Source organism: Trachinotus anak, unplaced genomic scaffold (assembly GCF_046630095.1).
Source record: "Trachinotus anak isolate AG129_WGS33_773 ecotype Australia unplaced genomic scaffold, CSIRO_AGI_Tana_v1 ptg000012l, whole genome shotgun sequence".
Taxonomy (NCBI): Eukaryota; Metazoa; Chordata; class Actinopteri; order Carangiformes; family Carangidae; genus Trachinotus; species Trachinotus anak.
Window position 1 is genome coordinate 20,257,364 of NW_027273863.1, and position 16,782 is coordinate 20,274,145.

A 16,782-nucleotide genomic window follows, 5' to 3' on the forward strand; every position below is an offset into this window, starting at 1 on the left:
TCTCAGGGACAGGGATTTGGCGCCGAGCTGAAGGTCATCATGGGACAGACGTGTTCAAGCTGCAGTGTGTGTCAGAAGATGACTCATGACAAGTGATGGAGGGTGAGCCTGTGCTGAGGCTCAAAGGCCACAGTTGTGATGGTTAATGTAGAAACATCACGGTCTCTGACCACATCTGACCTAATGGGGTCTGGTTTGTCTTTATCTTGGACGTGCATCTTGAATTACAAAATACATGTGTTTCCTTTGTTGTATTTATTGTGTCATTTTGTTTTTATAGTCCATCATCCTTTAAAGATAGACTCTTCATTGATGAGACAAGTTGCCCGGAAACATGAAAAAATATTTAATACTGAAAGAGTTTTCTCTGTGGGAACAAACCCAAGTATTTATTTCTCCTGCAATAGCTGTTTAAAGGACCAGTGTGTAGGATGTAGGGGATTTTTTGGCAGAAAGGGAATATAATAATTATGTTCATAATTATGTTTTCACTAGTGTATAACCTGAAACTTTGTTAGGTTAGAATTCATATACATAGGGAAAGGATCGTCTTCCACCATGTTGTGCCATGTTTCTATGGTGGCCCACACAAACCAAACAGACAAACCAAACACTGGCTCTAGAGTGGGCCATTCAGGTTTTTACATTACAAGAAGGCCACTGTAGGGTCACCATCATAGAGGCATTCATTCAGTTATATATTTTGAATTGAGGTCATAGTAAGAGCCCACAGTAAAGTCTACTATTTGTTTGTTCATTGCGACCAATAGTCCAAAAGCTAAAGATCTTTAATTTATTGTCACATACAATAAACAAAAGAGAATCAGAGAACCTTAAACCAGAGAATATTTGGTATTTATTGTTCGAAAAATGACTAAAATGATTTGTTGATTAGCAAAATACTTGTAAAATTTTCTGTCAATCGGCTAATTGATTAATTGACTAATTGTTCCAGCTCTACCTGCAATCAGATTGCGGTTGCTAATGACATAATGGAAAAATTACAAGTATTGACTGACATCTTGATTAAATTAACACAATGTTGTTCGGCTGCACTATAACATACATGTATTACTCTTCTGCTCGTATCTTTAGCAAAGAAGCAGCTCAACGAACGTTTCATTCCCCAAGAATTCTGGGACTTGTAGTATAAAACTACAGTTGCTGTTACCATGGGAATGACAGGTATCATAAAATCAACCAGGACTGAGGGATTTCAACTTTAGACAAAGCAGCAACCACTGAGGCTGAAAAACGAAGCCAACACAGAACTGCCAAAATCTGCTGTTCCTCAAAAGGCCGCTTGAGGCTGGCTCCAAAAGCAAGTCGATCCCCATAGACTCCCATGTTCAAATGCCAAACTTTACAGAAGAAACCATCCATCTTTGTAGACAGTCTATGCTTCAGACAGCCTGCATGTGTAAGAGGACAAGTTGATTAGAAACTTCTTCTCTGTCAGAACACAGAATCTAATGATTTATCTTATTACATCTCTGAATATAACATCCAATTATTGCATTTGTCAGAATAACCGCAGGCTGATCAGGTGGACCTTGGAGGCTCAGTGCTACAGACACATCCTCCATTCATTCACTACTGCCACATTTCTTCCTCTGGTATGCATGAGTAAGGGAAACCTGTCGTGAGTAGAGGAAACCTTTTGATCATCTCTAACAGACTGTAGATCACCGGCTGCACAGTCTGAGGGAAGTCGAGACGTACTGTAAGCAAGTTAATACCTTTCAAACCCAGTTAAAACCTCTAAATGGCCCATTTGAAGCAAACGCAAAGTTGGAAAGGATGAGATATGTTTTGACGAAGTGAAAATGGTAGCAACTGTTGCTGAGCTTGCCAGTTTGATTCCTGCACGTTTTGGATAAATCTATGTGAGTGAACTGACTGAAAAACCCTGAGTCACTTTGAATTAAAGAGGAATTGCTTCTTTCAAGCCTTTTACATCTCATCAAAAGACTTCAACATATTTAACTGGAGAGAAAAAGAGAAATTAATACAGACTTTACAAATGGACAAAATTGAAAAATAATCCGTCCACGAATGGACTGGGTGACAAACTAATGGAAAAACCAACATAAAACGTCTTAATGAGGTGTTGTTCCACCTTTAGCCGTCAAAACAGTTTTCATTGCCTTCTTGTCATAGATTAACTGAACTCGACTGGAGGAATGAACAGCAACATTCGAACAAAACATATTCTCTCATTTGGTGTTTGGAGAGCACTGTCCAACATATTATCCTAAAACCTCCCACAGGTGCTGAGCTGGGTTGAGATCTGGAGGCTGTGAAGGCCATTAGTGACGGGTTGATGAAACCTAGTTGAAGCATTGAAGGTTTCAAGCCAACTGTGTTGAAAGCGATCACTTGGGACTCGTAGAAATACCACTATACACACTGTCTCCACAAGTTCCTCCATATGAACATTTAACATCGAAATGACTGCAAACAATAACACAAACAAGAAATTCTGAATTAAAATGGATTAATTAAAACATTTATTCAGAATTGGTATTTGACAATAATTTTCACAATACCGTTTTAACAAGTTTTGGTTTTTTTTTCAGTTGTGGGATGTATTAAGGGCTTCAGCTGGTAACCACCTTGCTGTGCTTGCCCATTTGGGTGATTTATTTCAGGACTCTTGAACGTTTCAAGAGCAAATAAGCATAATTTCCCTCATCCACTTCTACCTAATGTAAGTGTAAGTGACTTAAAGGTACCCTATATCATTTGCATTCAAAATAAACACATTCACTGCTTCTACATTTTTTTTGCAAAGACCTGCACTGCATAGCCACTACCAAGTGTTAATATACATTACTGTACATTTTAGGCAACAGAAAACAGTATCATCCTAGAGACAAATAACATAGGGATCCACTCATTGCTATACAGCATCCCAGTGGTCAAATGTCCCTACTTTTAATTCCCTGAGGAAGGACACAGAAATGTTCAGCACTGCATTAAGGGTCTAGAATGGACAAATTGTCATTTAACTATTGCAGATCAGTAGCCGGGTTTCTCTTGCAGTTTTGAGCACAATAGAAGCAATTTTTTTAGAAAAGTCCACAAAACACAGTTGCGAATGGTCTGTTTTTCCACTGAGTGATGTTATGCGAATAAAACTGGGTTTTCTCCTCTCACTGTATCATTCTAATTAAACGTGACAACACATTTTCAGCAGTCTGCCTCTGGTTGGAACTGGCTCCCTGGGGCATAATATGGCAGGCGCCGCAACTTGAATGCAAAAAAGTGTTTGCATTTCAAATTTGCTTTGTCAAATTGTCTGAAAATCTTTTGCAATATTTAAGAATTGTTTTGAAATAAATTCATTTTTAAGATAGCAATTTAAAACTGCACATTAAGCAGGTTAATGGAAACACACCTGGTGCTAAACTACAACTCTTTTCCTTCATCTGAGCACATCTCTATTGGAGCTGTTTAGTGGCCAGCAGCTGTGGTTGCGGCTATCAGCCATAAGGCGTGAATGTTGAGTTTTAAAGCTTAATATGTCTTCCGAGAATATTTAATAGTCTGAAAGTGCATTGCATACAAAATTAGACTCACCATGCATTTATTGGGTTTTTCTCCAGAATGAACCCTCATGTGGATGAGCAGCTTGTATCGAGCATTGAAGGGTTTGTGGCGCCGCACACAGCCGGCCCAGAAACATGCAAACTCCTCCCCTTTACGCTGGTCAATGTGAACCTTCTCGATGTGCCTCACCAGCTCCTCCTGGCTGCTGTAATTTGCGCTGCAGTCGATCCAATGACACAGCTGCTCCTGTTGGTCCATGAGAGGGTCCTGTCCTACAGGTCCGTTTAACCTCGGGGAATGCATGGGTGTCTGGGTGCTGTCCTGACCGTCGTGGCATTGAAGGGGCTGGCCAACGTGGAACAGCTCCCCCTGCTGGTTGTTCACTTGAAACGGTTCTCTCTTACACGGCAAGAAATCATCTGCAGGCTCCTGTTTAATGGAGCAGTACTCTTCTTGTAGCTTTTGTTGTTGCTGAGATGTTTTGTTGTTGGCATTAGAAAGAGGCAAGGAAGAGGCAAAAAATAAAGATGATGATGAGGAGGTAGAGGATACTGAGGACGAGGGGGAGCAGAAAGAAGGAGATGTGGCACAGCTGGTGAGCATGTAGGACAAAGGGAGGGAGGGCTGAGGGTAACAACCGAACCTCTGGGTGTTTTTAGGGTCTGTGTGTGCTGTAGTGGCAAAGTCCTCCATAGTCTTTTCAATGTGGGATCCATTAGTCTTACAGTTGAGTAAGGAGGTGAGGTCTCGCCCCAGGGAGGACAGGGATAGGGACGTCCTTGGTAGACAGCACAGACCACCTGAATGTATCGACGACTGACAGAAGCCACCAGAAGACAGCGGCGCCTGAAGGTCCTCAGCATCTTCAAACACACTACCAAAACCAGGAAGAGTCATCTGGGCGTCTGGAGGTCCGAGGTCAGGGGGCCACATCCTGGCCCCCGCTCTCTGACTTCCAGCGAGAGATCCCTTCAGTAAAATCGTTGCTGTTTATTGTCTTGAAGCAGCTTTAAGAATCCATTGGAGGTAAACCTGTCCGTGCCATCTCTTACTGCTCAAATGCAATCAAAATGATCTCCAGCTGCTGGCATCTTCTGCATGTGTAATCTTCTGTCATTTGTTCCAAACTGCTGCGTGGTCAGTCATCTCTTGTGCTCTGTGGGAGACAGAAACCAAACCCAAATGAGTCACCTTAAAAAACAACAATCACTAATGCAAAACACCTTCTGAAACAAATCACATAAACTCAGCTTTGTGAGAACAGTGGTGGGGAAGTACTTGGGTCTTTTACTCAACTAGGAATAAAGCACAATAAAATACCCTCTGAGGAAGATGTATCTGACATTATCAGATTGTTAATACATGCATCAATGGATGAGCAGCATCTTACTGCTGTAACTAGTTTAAACTACTTTATATACAGTTAGGTAGTTGTTCAACCTAGGGATTGGGCCCCTTCAAAGGGTCACAAGATAAATCTGAGAGGGTGTTGCAAAAACAAAGTTTTGCTACACCAATCTGCATTAATTCTGGGCTTTACTTTACTACAGATTACTATCTGATAAGTTTAGGGAAATGTTTCTTTGATAAAAGTGCTGACTACTCATAGACCTCTCAAACAAGATGTGGATTTTGTTTTTTTTTTGTAAGAAGTCACAAGTCAAAAAGGTTGGGAACCACTGGCTTAATATTCAACAAAATCCTAACCTGTAAAGTGACTGCAGTTATCGGATCAGTGTTGTACAGTAATGTGATAGAGTTTAAATACAAAATGGAATAAAATGGAAATCCTGCCACGAAATTGTACTTTACTGATTTAGCATTCTTGCACTCACAATGAACAGTTTTTTTAAAAACAGGATCAAGGATCATGCAGCAGATCCACAGATATCGTCTCTTTTACTCCATGCTCTTCTTCCATGTCTGGTGCCTACATTATCCATAATGCAACTCGACCACCAACAGCTCGGTCAGAAACTTGGGTGTGTTATGTTAATGGAGGCTAATGTAGCCTCAAGCCATTAGGCTCAAGCAGAAATGAGGAGCAGATCACAGAGGTCTGGTAAACTCACTGCTTCCTGACTCCAAACCCCCAGATTTTTTTTCATTTTCAAACTTGAAGTTTTCAGACCAAACCGACACTGACTCAGGTGATATATTTCCCACAGCATCCTCTGAAGCCATAAACTTGTTTCACATATGCAATAGTGCTTCTCGAGAACTGTAAACAGACTTTGATGTGTAAAATTTATGGATCTTCCCAGTGCTTGAATAAAAACATTCCTCCACTGTTGTGAACTACTATTGGCTGAAATGACTCAGGATTTATTGTGATGTTGCAGAGCTATGACTCAGCTGGTGTGACAGCTCGCCATGCCATTCCAAGGGCTGAAACATAAAACCCAAAATGTGCCACCCTCTGAACATTATTCCCTCATTTCCAGCCATCGGCAACACTGTGTTCAATCATTAACAACAAATGGACCGAAGTGACCAGCGGAGAAGTTTTTGGATGAAGTGAAACCCAAACAAACAGCGTGTCCGACCCCCTTGTCCGCAGGGTTCAATCAAGCACATCTGAGTGCGACACTGCAGCGAGTGTATATTTGGTTTCCTTTGAGCTGCTGTAACAGTCGGGGCTGATTCATTACTGCAGGCATTAAGGCCACCCTTGCAGCAAACAGCCAGGCGTTGTGCGGCAGCCGACTGCCTGAAACCTGGTCCAGATGCTTGTTAACAGAGGACAAGTAATGGGCCACATCTCTGCAAGCTTGTGATGCAGGACAAGGAGGCTGGAAAATAGTGGGTCAAACAGAAGCCCCCCCCACCCCCAAACCCTGTCACATATACAGTAGCTCTACTGTGCAAAAATCCTTGAGTGTTTATGGGAATAGACTTGATTTCCACTGTTCTCTGCCATCTGCCAGATATTGATGATCTAATTTACAACAGGATCTCTGCCACATGTAATTAGTCATCGGAAAGAGTCAATGGGATTTTTATGCGGATAGTTGTTTTACAAGCCAGGAACCCACTCAGCTAAGAGGATGAGTAAGTTCACCTCTGTAGTTATATTAGCTGACAAAGGACTCACTAAGTGTAGGTTCAAGCCCATAGTTTCCTGGTATAGTCTGGTTTACAGTTTTATGATTCTTCCCGTAAATCGCTGGAGTTCCCCCCACCAGAGTCATGTAGCAGACCAGTCACGGGAACTGTGGTTGAATCTTAATTAGAGAGGTTGTGATGTGTCTGCGTGTCAACGTGTTGAACGGGATTAATGATACTCAGGGTTTGGTATGTTTTAAATATGATAATTGCAACCTAGTACCTGCTGGCTTTAACAGTTAAAACCAATATTAGAGTTTTGAGGGCAAACTGTGGGATTTCAGATGCAAATAAAACATTGAGTTCACTACAGTCTAAGAATAAATCTGAATAACCATCTAATATCTTTTCTGTGTTTAAATACGATGGCACTATCTGCATGTCATAATCCACTTTGTCGTAAATTTTGCAAAGCAGCAAATATAGCAAAACTTTTTTGTTGTGTTTTTTTTTTTTTTTTTTTTTTTTTTTTTAGCAGTGTCTGTTTGCAAAAACCACTTTGGTCCTAATCCAGAAAGAAGAGTCAGACAGTAAAACTAAGAAAAGTGTCCCACAAAGCCTCAACTGAGCCAGCAAACTTTATAAAATAGCAGGCCCATCTCATGTGGTGTCTTTTAAAGACTCACTCGCTGAGGTTAGCTAAACACAGCTGTGGCATTTCAGGACAAGCAAATGTGTACTTGTCTCAACAATAAGCACTTTGGTTCTTGAATTACAAACTTTTTTCGTGCTTTTTGGTTCAACTGAAACATGGGAAACAGATCCTTATTGAAATGATAGATGGGAATAAACAGACAAAATACAGTTACCTAATCCCATTCTTCTTAAATAATCCTCAGTGGTGTTATATAGGCATCAGAGTGGATTGACAGTGACACAGACTCATGTAAACAATGAATTCGTTAGCTGAAACAGGCAAATATTAGATGCTGTCATTATGTATCTACATAAACTTCATTTATACAGATGAATTTGAAGATTGTTTCATGTAAATATACAGTGTCTCAATGGGAACAGCCAGTCACTCCTGCTACTCCTGCTTTTAAAGCTGCACTAATCAATATTTTTATATAAACAAAGTATCAAATGACTGGGTGTAATGTGAAAGGGATCGCTCATAATGAAGCGCAGACAAAGAATTACCACCCAACTGCAGTTCACCAGAGCTCTACTGCCCGTTTAAATGTGTTTCAGCTCATTGTTTTTGTTTACTGTTTTGGTTCAGCGTCACTGGTGAAAAAGCTCAGATGAACCACAGCAAATAGTCGGTGAACATAGTGAAGCATTTAGCAGCTAATGATCCAGATATTTCTCTCAGGAGTTGGTGGAGACCAAAAACAGAGCTTAAGGTAGAATGAATGTTGTCCTTAAATCCATCAGGCGGACACAAACATGCGTTTGAATGCTAATGTTGGTCTATGTGTCTTCATTGTTTGTACAGTAATTAATTCCGTATTTCTTTGTATGCATGTCTTTTCAGCAGGAAGTTACGATCTAACAATAATAAAAATAAGATCACTGAGTCATATGGAATTAGCATCATTCATTTAAAGATAGGTCTGAGCTCTGATTTGAAATCCTGCCCCTCCTTTTATGACTTTCTTTATATAAATCATATGAGTTTTTTGGCTTTGAGAGGAAAATAAGTGTTGTAAATCTTAGTTCCTGGATTTAACAAATACATGGGGACAGTTTTTGTGGGTAGAAATACCCACAGGTGCAGTGTATCTTCAGTTCGGACAATATGTTTGCAAGAGGACAAAATCTCATGAATGTGGCTGGCCGTGCATAAAAGAAAACATCTGAATGACGTAACTAGTTTCACAACTGTCGCTTGTGTTTTTATAAAAGACATGAGAGACTGGTATCCCAGTAACACAGAAAGTTGGCAGGAGGGTCGGAGTTTACACTTCTCTTAATATTGTGTGCCTCAGGGCCTCCGTTTTCAAAATAGGTTCATCCTGTGAAACCAATTTTGTGGGCTTGGAGTGTGATAATAAATCATAATTTACTCTACTCTCAGGTCATTAACCTTTATTTATCCAGAGGAAATTGAATGAGCATACCTGCGCTTTTCTAACAACCGCCTGCTTTAAATTCTTAAAGTTAAACACATTTCATACCTGAGAGTGACCACTGGCAAACACTGTGCAGCTGAATGTCAAAACCAAAGAGAAAGGAAGAGAGAGGAAGAGAAGACGGTAATTTATTAAATTTTCCCAGGCATGATTTTTCAAACAAACCAGTGATCTTGCAGATAAATCATCATTTCTCTAAGGTTTTAGGCAAATGCTGCTCAGTCCGAAGCTTCCAAACTCTTTACAAAGGCTCTTGATCCTCAAACATCAATATGTAAATAATAATTCCCTGACACTTTCAATTTTTTTTTTTTTTTTTGTTCTGGATTAAGAAGCCAATTTGAGACATTTATTGCATCTCTTTCTCTCCCTCACTCTGTGATATCTCTTTCTTCTGTCCCCAGTAAAATCTTAAAAGGCCTTAAAATAAATTAGTTTCACAGTCGAGAAAGTAATAAAGGCAGACAAGATAAATGGCATCGCTTCAGATCAGACACATCCTGCCTGCCGTGAGATGAGCAGCTGGATTCTCTGTTTGAACCAGGAAGGTCTGACTCTTACATGACATCCAGAAGAGTTTGTTCCTCCAAAAACATGATGTACTTTGTATGTAATGATGAATATGCACAACAGCTGAGCAACATGTTCTGTTTTTGTTCTGTCTTCGACCACTGTAGAAATTTAGCAGCTTTACGAGCTGCCGAATGACTTCGGCTGAGAAACTTAAACAAGACGATCATGAAACGGAGCCTCCTGAAACATTTATTTATACTGAGGGAAGAGGCCCAACCTGAAGCTGCTGACCTGACACTGAGAGCTGCACAAAGACACAGCAGACTGTTGTTATTAGAAGTGAATGATACCTCTTTTTCTCCAAAGCTGAGCTGAACACTGAGTAATTCATGTGAATCACTGATGCTGAACTGACTCAACAACTCCAAGCTGTGGTCAGTAGTACACCAACAAATGACATATTAACACAAATGTCTGCATCAGTTTAGGTTAATTATAAAGCAAGACTACTGCAAAAGGTTATGTTTTAGATTAATGCCTAAAGCAATACAATATAAACTAGAGCTTTAAGTTGAGTTGAGCTGAAATTAAAATTTGCTTCCACGAAATTCCTGTGTAGATTTGTAGCATTAAGACCTGGTGAGGTTGCCTTCCATGACCAAAAGGTCTAGAGTGAACACGCCAGCTCCAAAGAGCATTTAGTTCATGTTGACGTAGAGCTCAGAGTATGGTGTAGGTGCAGTAACACCTGTCTGCGGTAAGGTCATGCCAGGAGTCTGGATACGGCCTCATGACTGGAAGTTGCCACCTCGCTTCTGAACCTGACGGCTCAGCGTGCCAGTCTCATTCCTGCAGCCAAGTCTGCTGACGGTGAGCGTGAAATAGATGCTGATGACAGTTTTTCCAAACAAGCAGAAATTTCTACCCCATCCAAGTGAGTGATCAGCCACTGAAGCAGCACCAGTGCCATGACAACAATTCAACAATGACTAAGTCTAAATGTTTGCATTTTGCGGCTCTGCTCCCAGAAGAGGCCCGTCCAGGTGACACCACCACTGATGACTGTGGAAACACAGCTTGAAACTGAAATGAGGAATGCACCACAACACCCCACAAGAGGAGGTGATTACTCTTCCATCCCCGGTTATATCGATACTCCAGCTGGAGGGGGCTGAGATGATGCAGACGGCAAAATGCAATGCTCACTGCTTTGCTTTTTTCCCTTTTGACCAAAGCCAAAAGATCCAGTGGAGTGTTGCTTACATTGCAAATAACCTCAAGGCCAAGGTTTACCTGGACAGCTTGGTTCCTCAGAGAACAGTCAGTGCTGGGGAAAATCCGACTGTGATCCAAATCAAACTTAAATACCCAAGTATAAAAGATCATTGGCATCAATCCTAAATAGATAACACTGATCAAATCTGATCACTTCTGGCTTTCTGAGGAAAATAATAACCCTAAACAGTCCTTCAAAAGCACCAGCATCTCTCTCTCAAGCTCATTAACATGTCTATCACGTCAGCAGAGAAGAAACTCCCATGCTCTACATCTAGCCAGAATCAGTGATGTGTTACATGTAACATTAATGGATTGATCTAATTCAGATCTACCCTCATGTGGAAAGTTGCTGAAAGGGAAGTGATTTGTGTAGAGTTCATTTTCAGGAGATCGCTGAAGCACCTGTGCAGGTAAAAGCACCACAGTCACTCGGGCGCTCCATCTGACATTACATCAAATATCTGATCAGTTTTATGATTTAAGAATGAACGGCGTGGAGGAACTGAAAGGAAATGCATAATTCCTTCTACAGCAGTCTGACAAACACTGAAAGCTATTTACTTCTTTTAGCAGCACTAACAGGATCAGCTCTCCTGCACAGCACTGCGATCAGCTGCTCATCTTATTATAATAGTCGGGATGACGTGTTTTATTATGTCTCTCATTCATTTCACCCATACATACGTGCTGTTGAGGAACAGCCTTGTCTCAGCTGTACCTGCTAAACATCATCATGTCATTGTGAGCATGCTAACGTGTTAGCATTTAGCTCAAAACATCACAGCCTCAGAAAGCTGCAGCCTCTTGTTAGTTTATTAGCCGGCTAGCCTACTAGCTTACTGCTAAATCTTTTGATTTACTGCCTTTTTAAAAAATGATTTTTAATATTTTAACTGTTGTTTTAATCATATTCTCTATTTTCTCCTTATGATAAAAGCACGTGTGAACTGACATGTTAAGGCTTTTTCACATGTAGAGCTGAAAACATGCTGCCTTTTAATCATCTAAATTTTAAAATACATGTTATTGACAAACATGAATTGATTATGAATATGGTTCACATGTGAAATCACAACATCACAAACATCATATGTTTCACGTTTCAGGTTCAACACTTCAGCTCACATCTTAACTGAAACATTTCTTCTGCTTTTGTCATAAAGACTTCTTTTGTAATGGACTCTGAGCTGCATTTTGTGTATGAAAGGTGTTTATTATCAGGTTTGTTTAATTCTACCACATTCTGGTATGAATGGGTCTTTGATCACTTTTCAGAATGTCAACATTTGTTTTTCATTTAAGTTGTTAAGGAGTTTTTGCATTAATAGTTCTGTTTTATTAGTATGATCCCTCATGAATTAGCCAGAGGGTAAGCTGTTTTTGACTAAATGTGGGCAGAGTTAGTTTTGGAAAAGTGCTGTTTATATGGAGCTCATGCTGGAATTAACAGGGTGCGAGTGACTAAAACTATAAAGTGCCTGGACTTGACTATTTAACGTCCTCTTCCGACAGCTGGTCCACAGCTAAAATGCTTTAACAAAGTCCTGGCTCCATGCCATTCCAGTCTTTTGACCCAGTGTGCTGTGACCCTGTTCGACCTCAAGTCGTAGACGTGATCAGTAAGGCCGCACTGTGTCGAAGACTTTGTGAAAGTCTCACAGTGTCTGCAGTGGTAAAATCCCCTCAGTTATTATGATAAATTTGATCATTTGTATCACTGACATGTAACACTCCCAATTCCATAATACTTTAGGCTACTTTGTTGTGTGATTGCAGCCAGAGAAATTCTTTGGCCCTTTTCAGATTTAGGGAGGCAGTTTGGGTCAAAGTAAACTCAGTGGGAGCAGGTGAATAACAGTCTCGTGTTGCACAAAATGAAGATATGTTGAGGAATTACAATTCAGGCATTTCATCTAAGAACAAGGTTTCAATAGCTTTTAACTTTAGACAAAGTGATCCTCCCTGGGCTCCTCCTCTGTGGTGAGATAGTTAACACTGCAAATAGCATTTTTAGGGATGTGAAATCAACTGTACCTCCAAGCTAACAACAGCCAACTGTGTTTATCTTTTACTAGATGGAACTCCATGTAAAATCTTTTCTACTGTATATAAACTTGTTATGGGCTGTCATCAGGTGACTCTTCAGGGTTTAAGGTTGTAACAATGACCACTACTTGAGTATTTTCTTTTGATGCATCATTATACTTCTGTTACTACAATACAGAGGAAAATATTGTACTATTAAATATTCATTTATGGCTGTACATTATATATATTTATATATATTTCTTAGCAAGAAAGTGAATGAGCTTGGTTCCCGTAACCATTTTGTTTGAGTAAGACTTCTGTATTTACCAATTTAAAACTTTTTATGATTTTTTTTTGCTGTCTGCAGCAGGCAAGAAAAAAATATTCTAGACTTTTTAAAACCTTCTTAGGCCCCAAGGGAACTGAACTCTTGATACTATTATCAGATGCCTTGATAGCAGAATATTTTTACACTGATCTAAATACCACATCCAGCACCATGGGAGTGCAGTAAGTGACTTACGAGTGCCAGAAATGTGAAAATGTGTGTTTTATCTCATCTTTCTGTCCCATCATTAAAAACAGCTCTGTCTTCCACCAAATCACATTTCCTTTACAAACAAGTCAGTTTTCATCTTATTATTTCTAAACTGGAGACTAAGAGGGACGGGGTGGACCTCTCCCTCTCCTCCATCAGTGCTCACCTATCCCTCCATCCTCTCCTCCTTGGCAAGACCTAAACATTTACAAGCAGGTGTGAATCTGTGAGAAACTTTGACTGAGTGCAGATGGCAGGAAATTCCAGTGAAATGACAGTGGCTCAGTCCAAACCACAAGACAGTGTGAGCAGAGCACGTGAACCAGATACAGCAGGAGCTGCAGGAGCTGCAGCAGCAGCAGCCTATAGACTTCACTTGGACTGGACCAGCCTGCCAGCCTCTTGAAATAGGAGCAGCTTCACAAGACGTCTGCTAAAGCTCTTCACCGATGGACAGTCTGGTGTGGTGGGTACTGACTGACTCCAACGTGTCTTTCCAAACAAATTTTGGGTGGTATTTGGTCTGAGAAACCTTGTGAAAATAGATTATGTTTTACATCTAGTGGTTTTTATAGCCTGTGTTTAGTGACTCATGAGTATTTTAGCCAGTAGATTAGTCAAGACTGTATCAACCAACACTTTCCAGCTCTTCTTGCAGTACTCACATGATGTCATGGGAAAATGAATTTTGCAAAACAAGCTGACAGTGGCGTCGTAATGAGAGGGATAATCACGCTAAGTAAACAGGGCCATGACATTGATCCTCAAAAAGCCTGGCACTAAGTCTTTTGTTGTTGTTTTAATCTGGAAGTTTTAGAGTATTATTAGCATGCAAAGTTAAGTGTCCTGGTTGGTTGAATAAATAGTTAGCTACGGACTATTTCATGTAACTAAAACAATATTACTGCCTCTGAAACTGTAGATGGACAAAAAACAACCTTTGCCTGATTCGTTTTGCAACTTATAATAAACGCCAATAAATGAAAAAGAAAGCAAATGTCTTCAAAAATGAATATGGTCCATATTTGTATTATTATCTATTATTTTATTCAATTTTTTTTTTTAAATCACATCGTTGCATCTATATCGTTACGGACGAATTATGTCTGGTGAAGTCTGCTAACCAAAAGGAGTCACCAGTTAACAGAGAGCGCTTGAGGCCTGTTGTGGACTTGATGAATTGTGGACTTGGACAACCCTCGGCTCTCATGGACTTCCTGTGAGTGCACCTGTTAAGTCAACGAGTCTGGATTCAGCCGAGCTGTTTGGTAACTGCGCTTTAGTCGTTTAGCTACAACAACTTAGCCAGCGTTAGCTAACAGCTGCCAATAAACACATGAATGAATCGTATTCATGAACTACGACCAAGACAAAAGTTTTATCCCACACAGATCATTCAGTGGTTGAACTGATCAGTGATCAGATAAACTCTGTGGCAGCTTGATGTTCCTTGCATTAGATCCTGTATGCAGAAATCACTGAAGCCGTTTTAGCTGCTCTCGCTTCAACGAGACACAGAACAAATTCAGTGTAATTTTATCGGCAGTTCTCACAAAGACAGAGGACATAGACCATGGATGTATCAAGAAGATCAGACAGTGAGTAGCTGTTTCCACAGACTACAGACATAGTGACACTATGGGAGGAATAAAGATTAAGTATGCAACTTGGACAGCCAGATGTGTTTTAACCTTTTCAACATCTGGGATAGAATGCATCTAAATTCATCTCCAGAAGTGGTTTCAGCAATGGTATTTCAATCCATCTTGAATGCTTCTGAGATGCATTTACACTTAGATTTTTTTTTAGATTGGATAGCCCTCTTATTTCATATGTGTTAATGGGCTCACAGAGTCAATCAGCTGCAGGTCCATCATCAGATATTCTCATGTCACTGAGGATATCACACGAGGTGAACTCAAGTTGCTGCTAAAAGTCCTTTCAATCATTTTCATCTGCACTGAAAGGAAATTTGCAACACAAACACTAAGTAGTCTGTTGTGCTGTGTTGTTTATCTGCTGTCTCTATGTTACAACAAACAGGCCTGGCACAGTAACACAATAGTCTGTTCTCAGGGTTGGTTTGTGCTCCATTAGAACTAGTTTGTAAAACGTGTTGTCTGACCGCATTGGAGATCAAAAGTGTACAAAGTTGTTCTGACTGGAAGGAGTGAAAAGAAGTGAGCGGGGAGACACTAGATCTTTTAAATAAGGGGATAACGCTGCTTATTTTCAGACTCTTTCTCCTCCTTTAACACACAAAGCAGAAATATTTGTGCAAATAATGTAAGAAACAGGGCTACAGAGAGAAGTGCAAAGCTCCTTTCTCCCCTCTGCACGACTCGTCAAACACTGCCTGAAATGCTGGTACAGCCCCCCTCAAACCTGACATTGGAAAGGTGTGGGGGGAGTTGGTTTCCAAAGCTACAGGTCACTGCTTTTTGCACCATTGTCAATTGTCTTTGCACTGATGTTGTTTTTTGTCTTGCACTTGTTGTATGTGTTGTACGTTTTTATGTCCTTTTAAATTGCTCCCTGGGCATGAACAGAGTTTCTTGAATTGAAATCGGAAGAAGCATGCTGGCAGCCTCAGTGTAAATGTTAACTTAAATGGCTTTTCACCTTTGTCTCATGCTGAGGTACAATGACGACCAAAAATAACTTTGACATAAATAATATTCTGTAACGTCACAGTGAAAGCTTCACACTGTCAATTACAGAATGCTGAAAACGCTCTTAATCGCATTATAAACACTTACACACTGACTTAATTACACTGATAATGTGTTTCCTTTTTGATTTAGTTATTTGTACATGCATGGAAGTGGATGTACAAAAAGGGGAAGGGGTCCACTGAGGCTGCAGATGTGCAGGGCCTAGATTTTTGAGCCAGACCACTGCTAGAATATAACAATAGCTTTCTCCACAGGACTGTGAAATTTTTGGAATCAAATTGCAAATACATTTGGGATGGGAGAGGAGCAAATGAAGCCAAGAAAGTACAGTAAGGAAGAAAGAAGCTTGTTAGAAAATTAGTAAATACTGTAAACACAACCTTCATCCAGGTCGTGATCATAACTTTACAACACGTACTGATACCAAAACAATACCCTGAACAACGCAAACCAACAATCAGTGAAAACTGACATTGTAGCTCATGTTCAACATGTCTCTCTGTTTCCAGCAGGACCTCCAAAGACTTAAAAACTCCTCTCTGAGATTTTTGACCGAAAAACTTTGAAATGCAAATTCATTTTCCTGTGGGGGCAGATGAAACCAGCAAAGCTGTGTGTACGTCTGCTTCGCTGATTCTGCAAAGTGTCATTAATCTTGACAGATCTTTTCAATTTAACTGCTATATTTGTTATGCTGGTATGTTAGTCTTAGGTGACTCCCAGTAATAATATTTAAACTTTATAGCAACAACTCCCTCTACGTCGAGTCTGGTCCTCTCTTTAGTGTACGTGTCCCAAGACAAACTAATGCAAAAGCAGTACATGATGTTGCTACTGGCTGTGGCTGCATGCCCTGTAAGAAGTTTACTTTTAATTTGGCATCATAAGATTCTCATTTTTCTTAGACAATTCCTCTTTGTTGTTGGGTTTATTTAGCAATATGTGTGCTGCAATATTGCTGCTGTATTGATTTAATCAAACTCTGCTGCTGAAACTCTAGCCTCCCACTGAGGAC

At 40.2% G+C, this 16,782-nt stretch overlaps 1 protein-coding gene across 2 annotated transcripts in view; it reads right to left on the bottom strand.

Annotated features, from left to right (window-relative positions):
- Positions 1–16,782, bottom strand: part of LOC139628831 (zinc finger protein GLIS1) — a 50,889-nt gene that overhangs the window by 23,835 nt on the left and 10,272 nt on the right. For both annotated transcript variants that reach the window (XM_071490922.1, XM_071490921.1), the window contains one exon: positions 3,583–4,708. In XM_071490922.1, coding sequence (XP_071347023.1) covers positions 3,583–4,485 — 903 coding nt within the window. In that variant the 5' untranslated portion in view covers positions 4,486–4,708. The remainder of the gene's footprint in view (positions 1–3,582; positions 4,709–16,782) is intronic.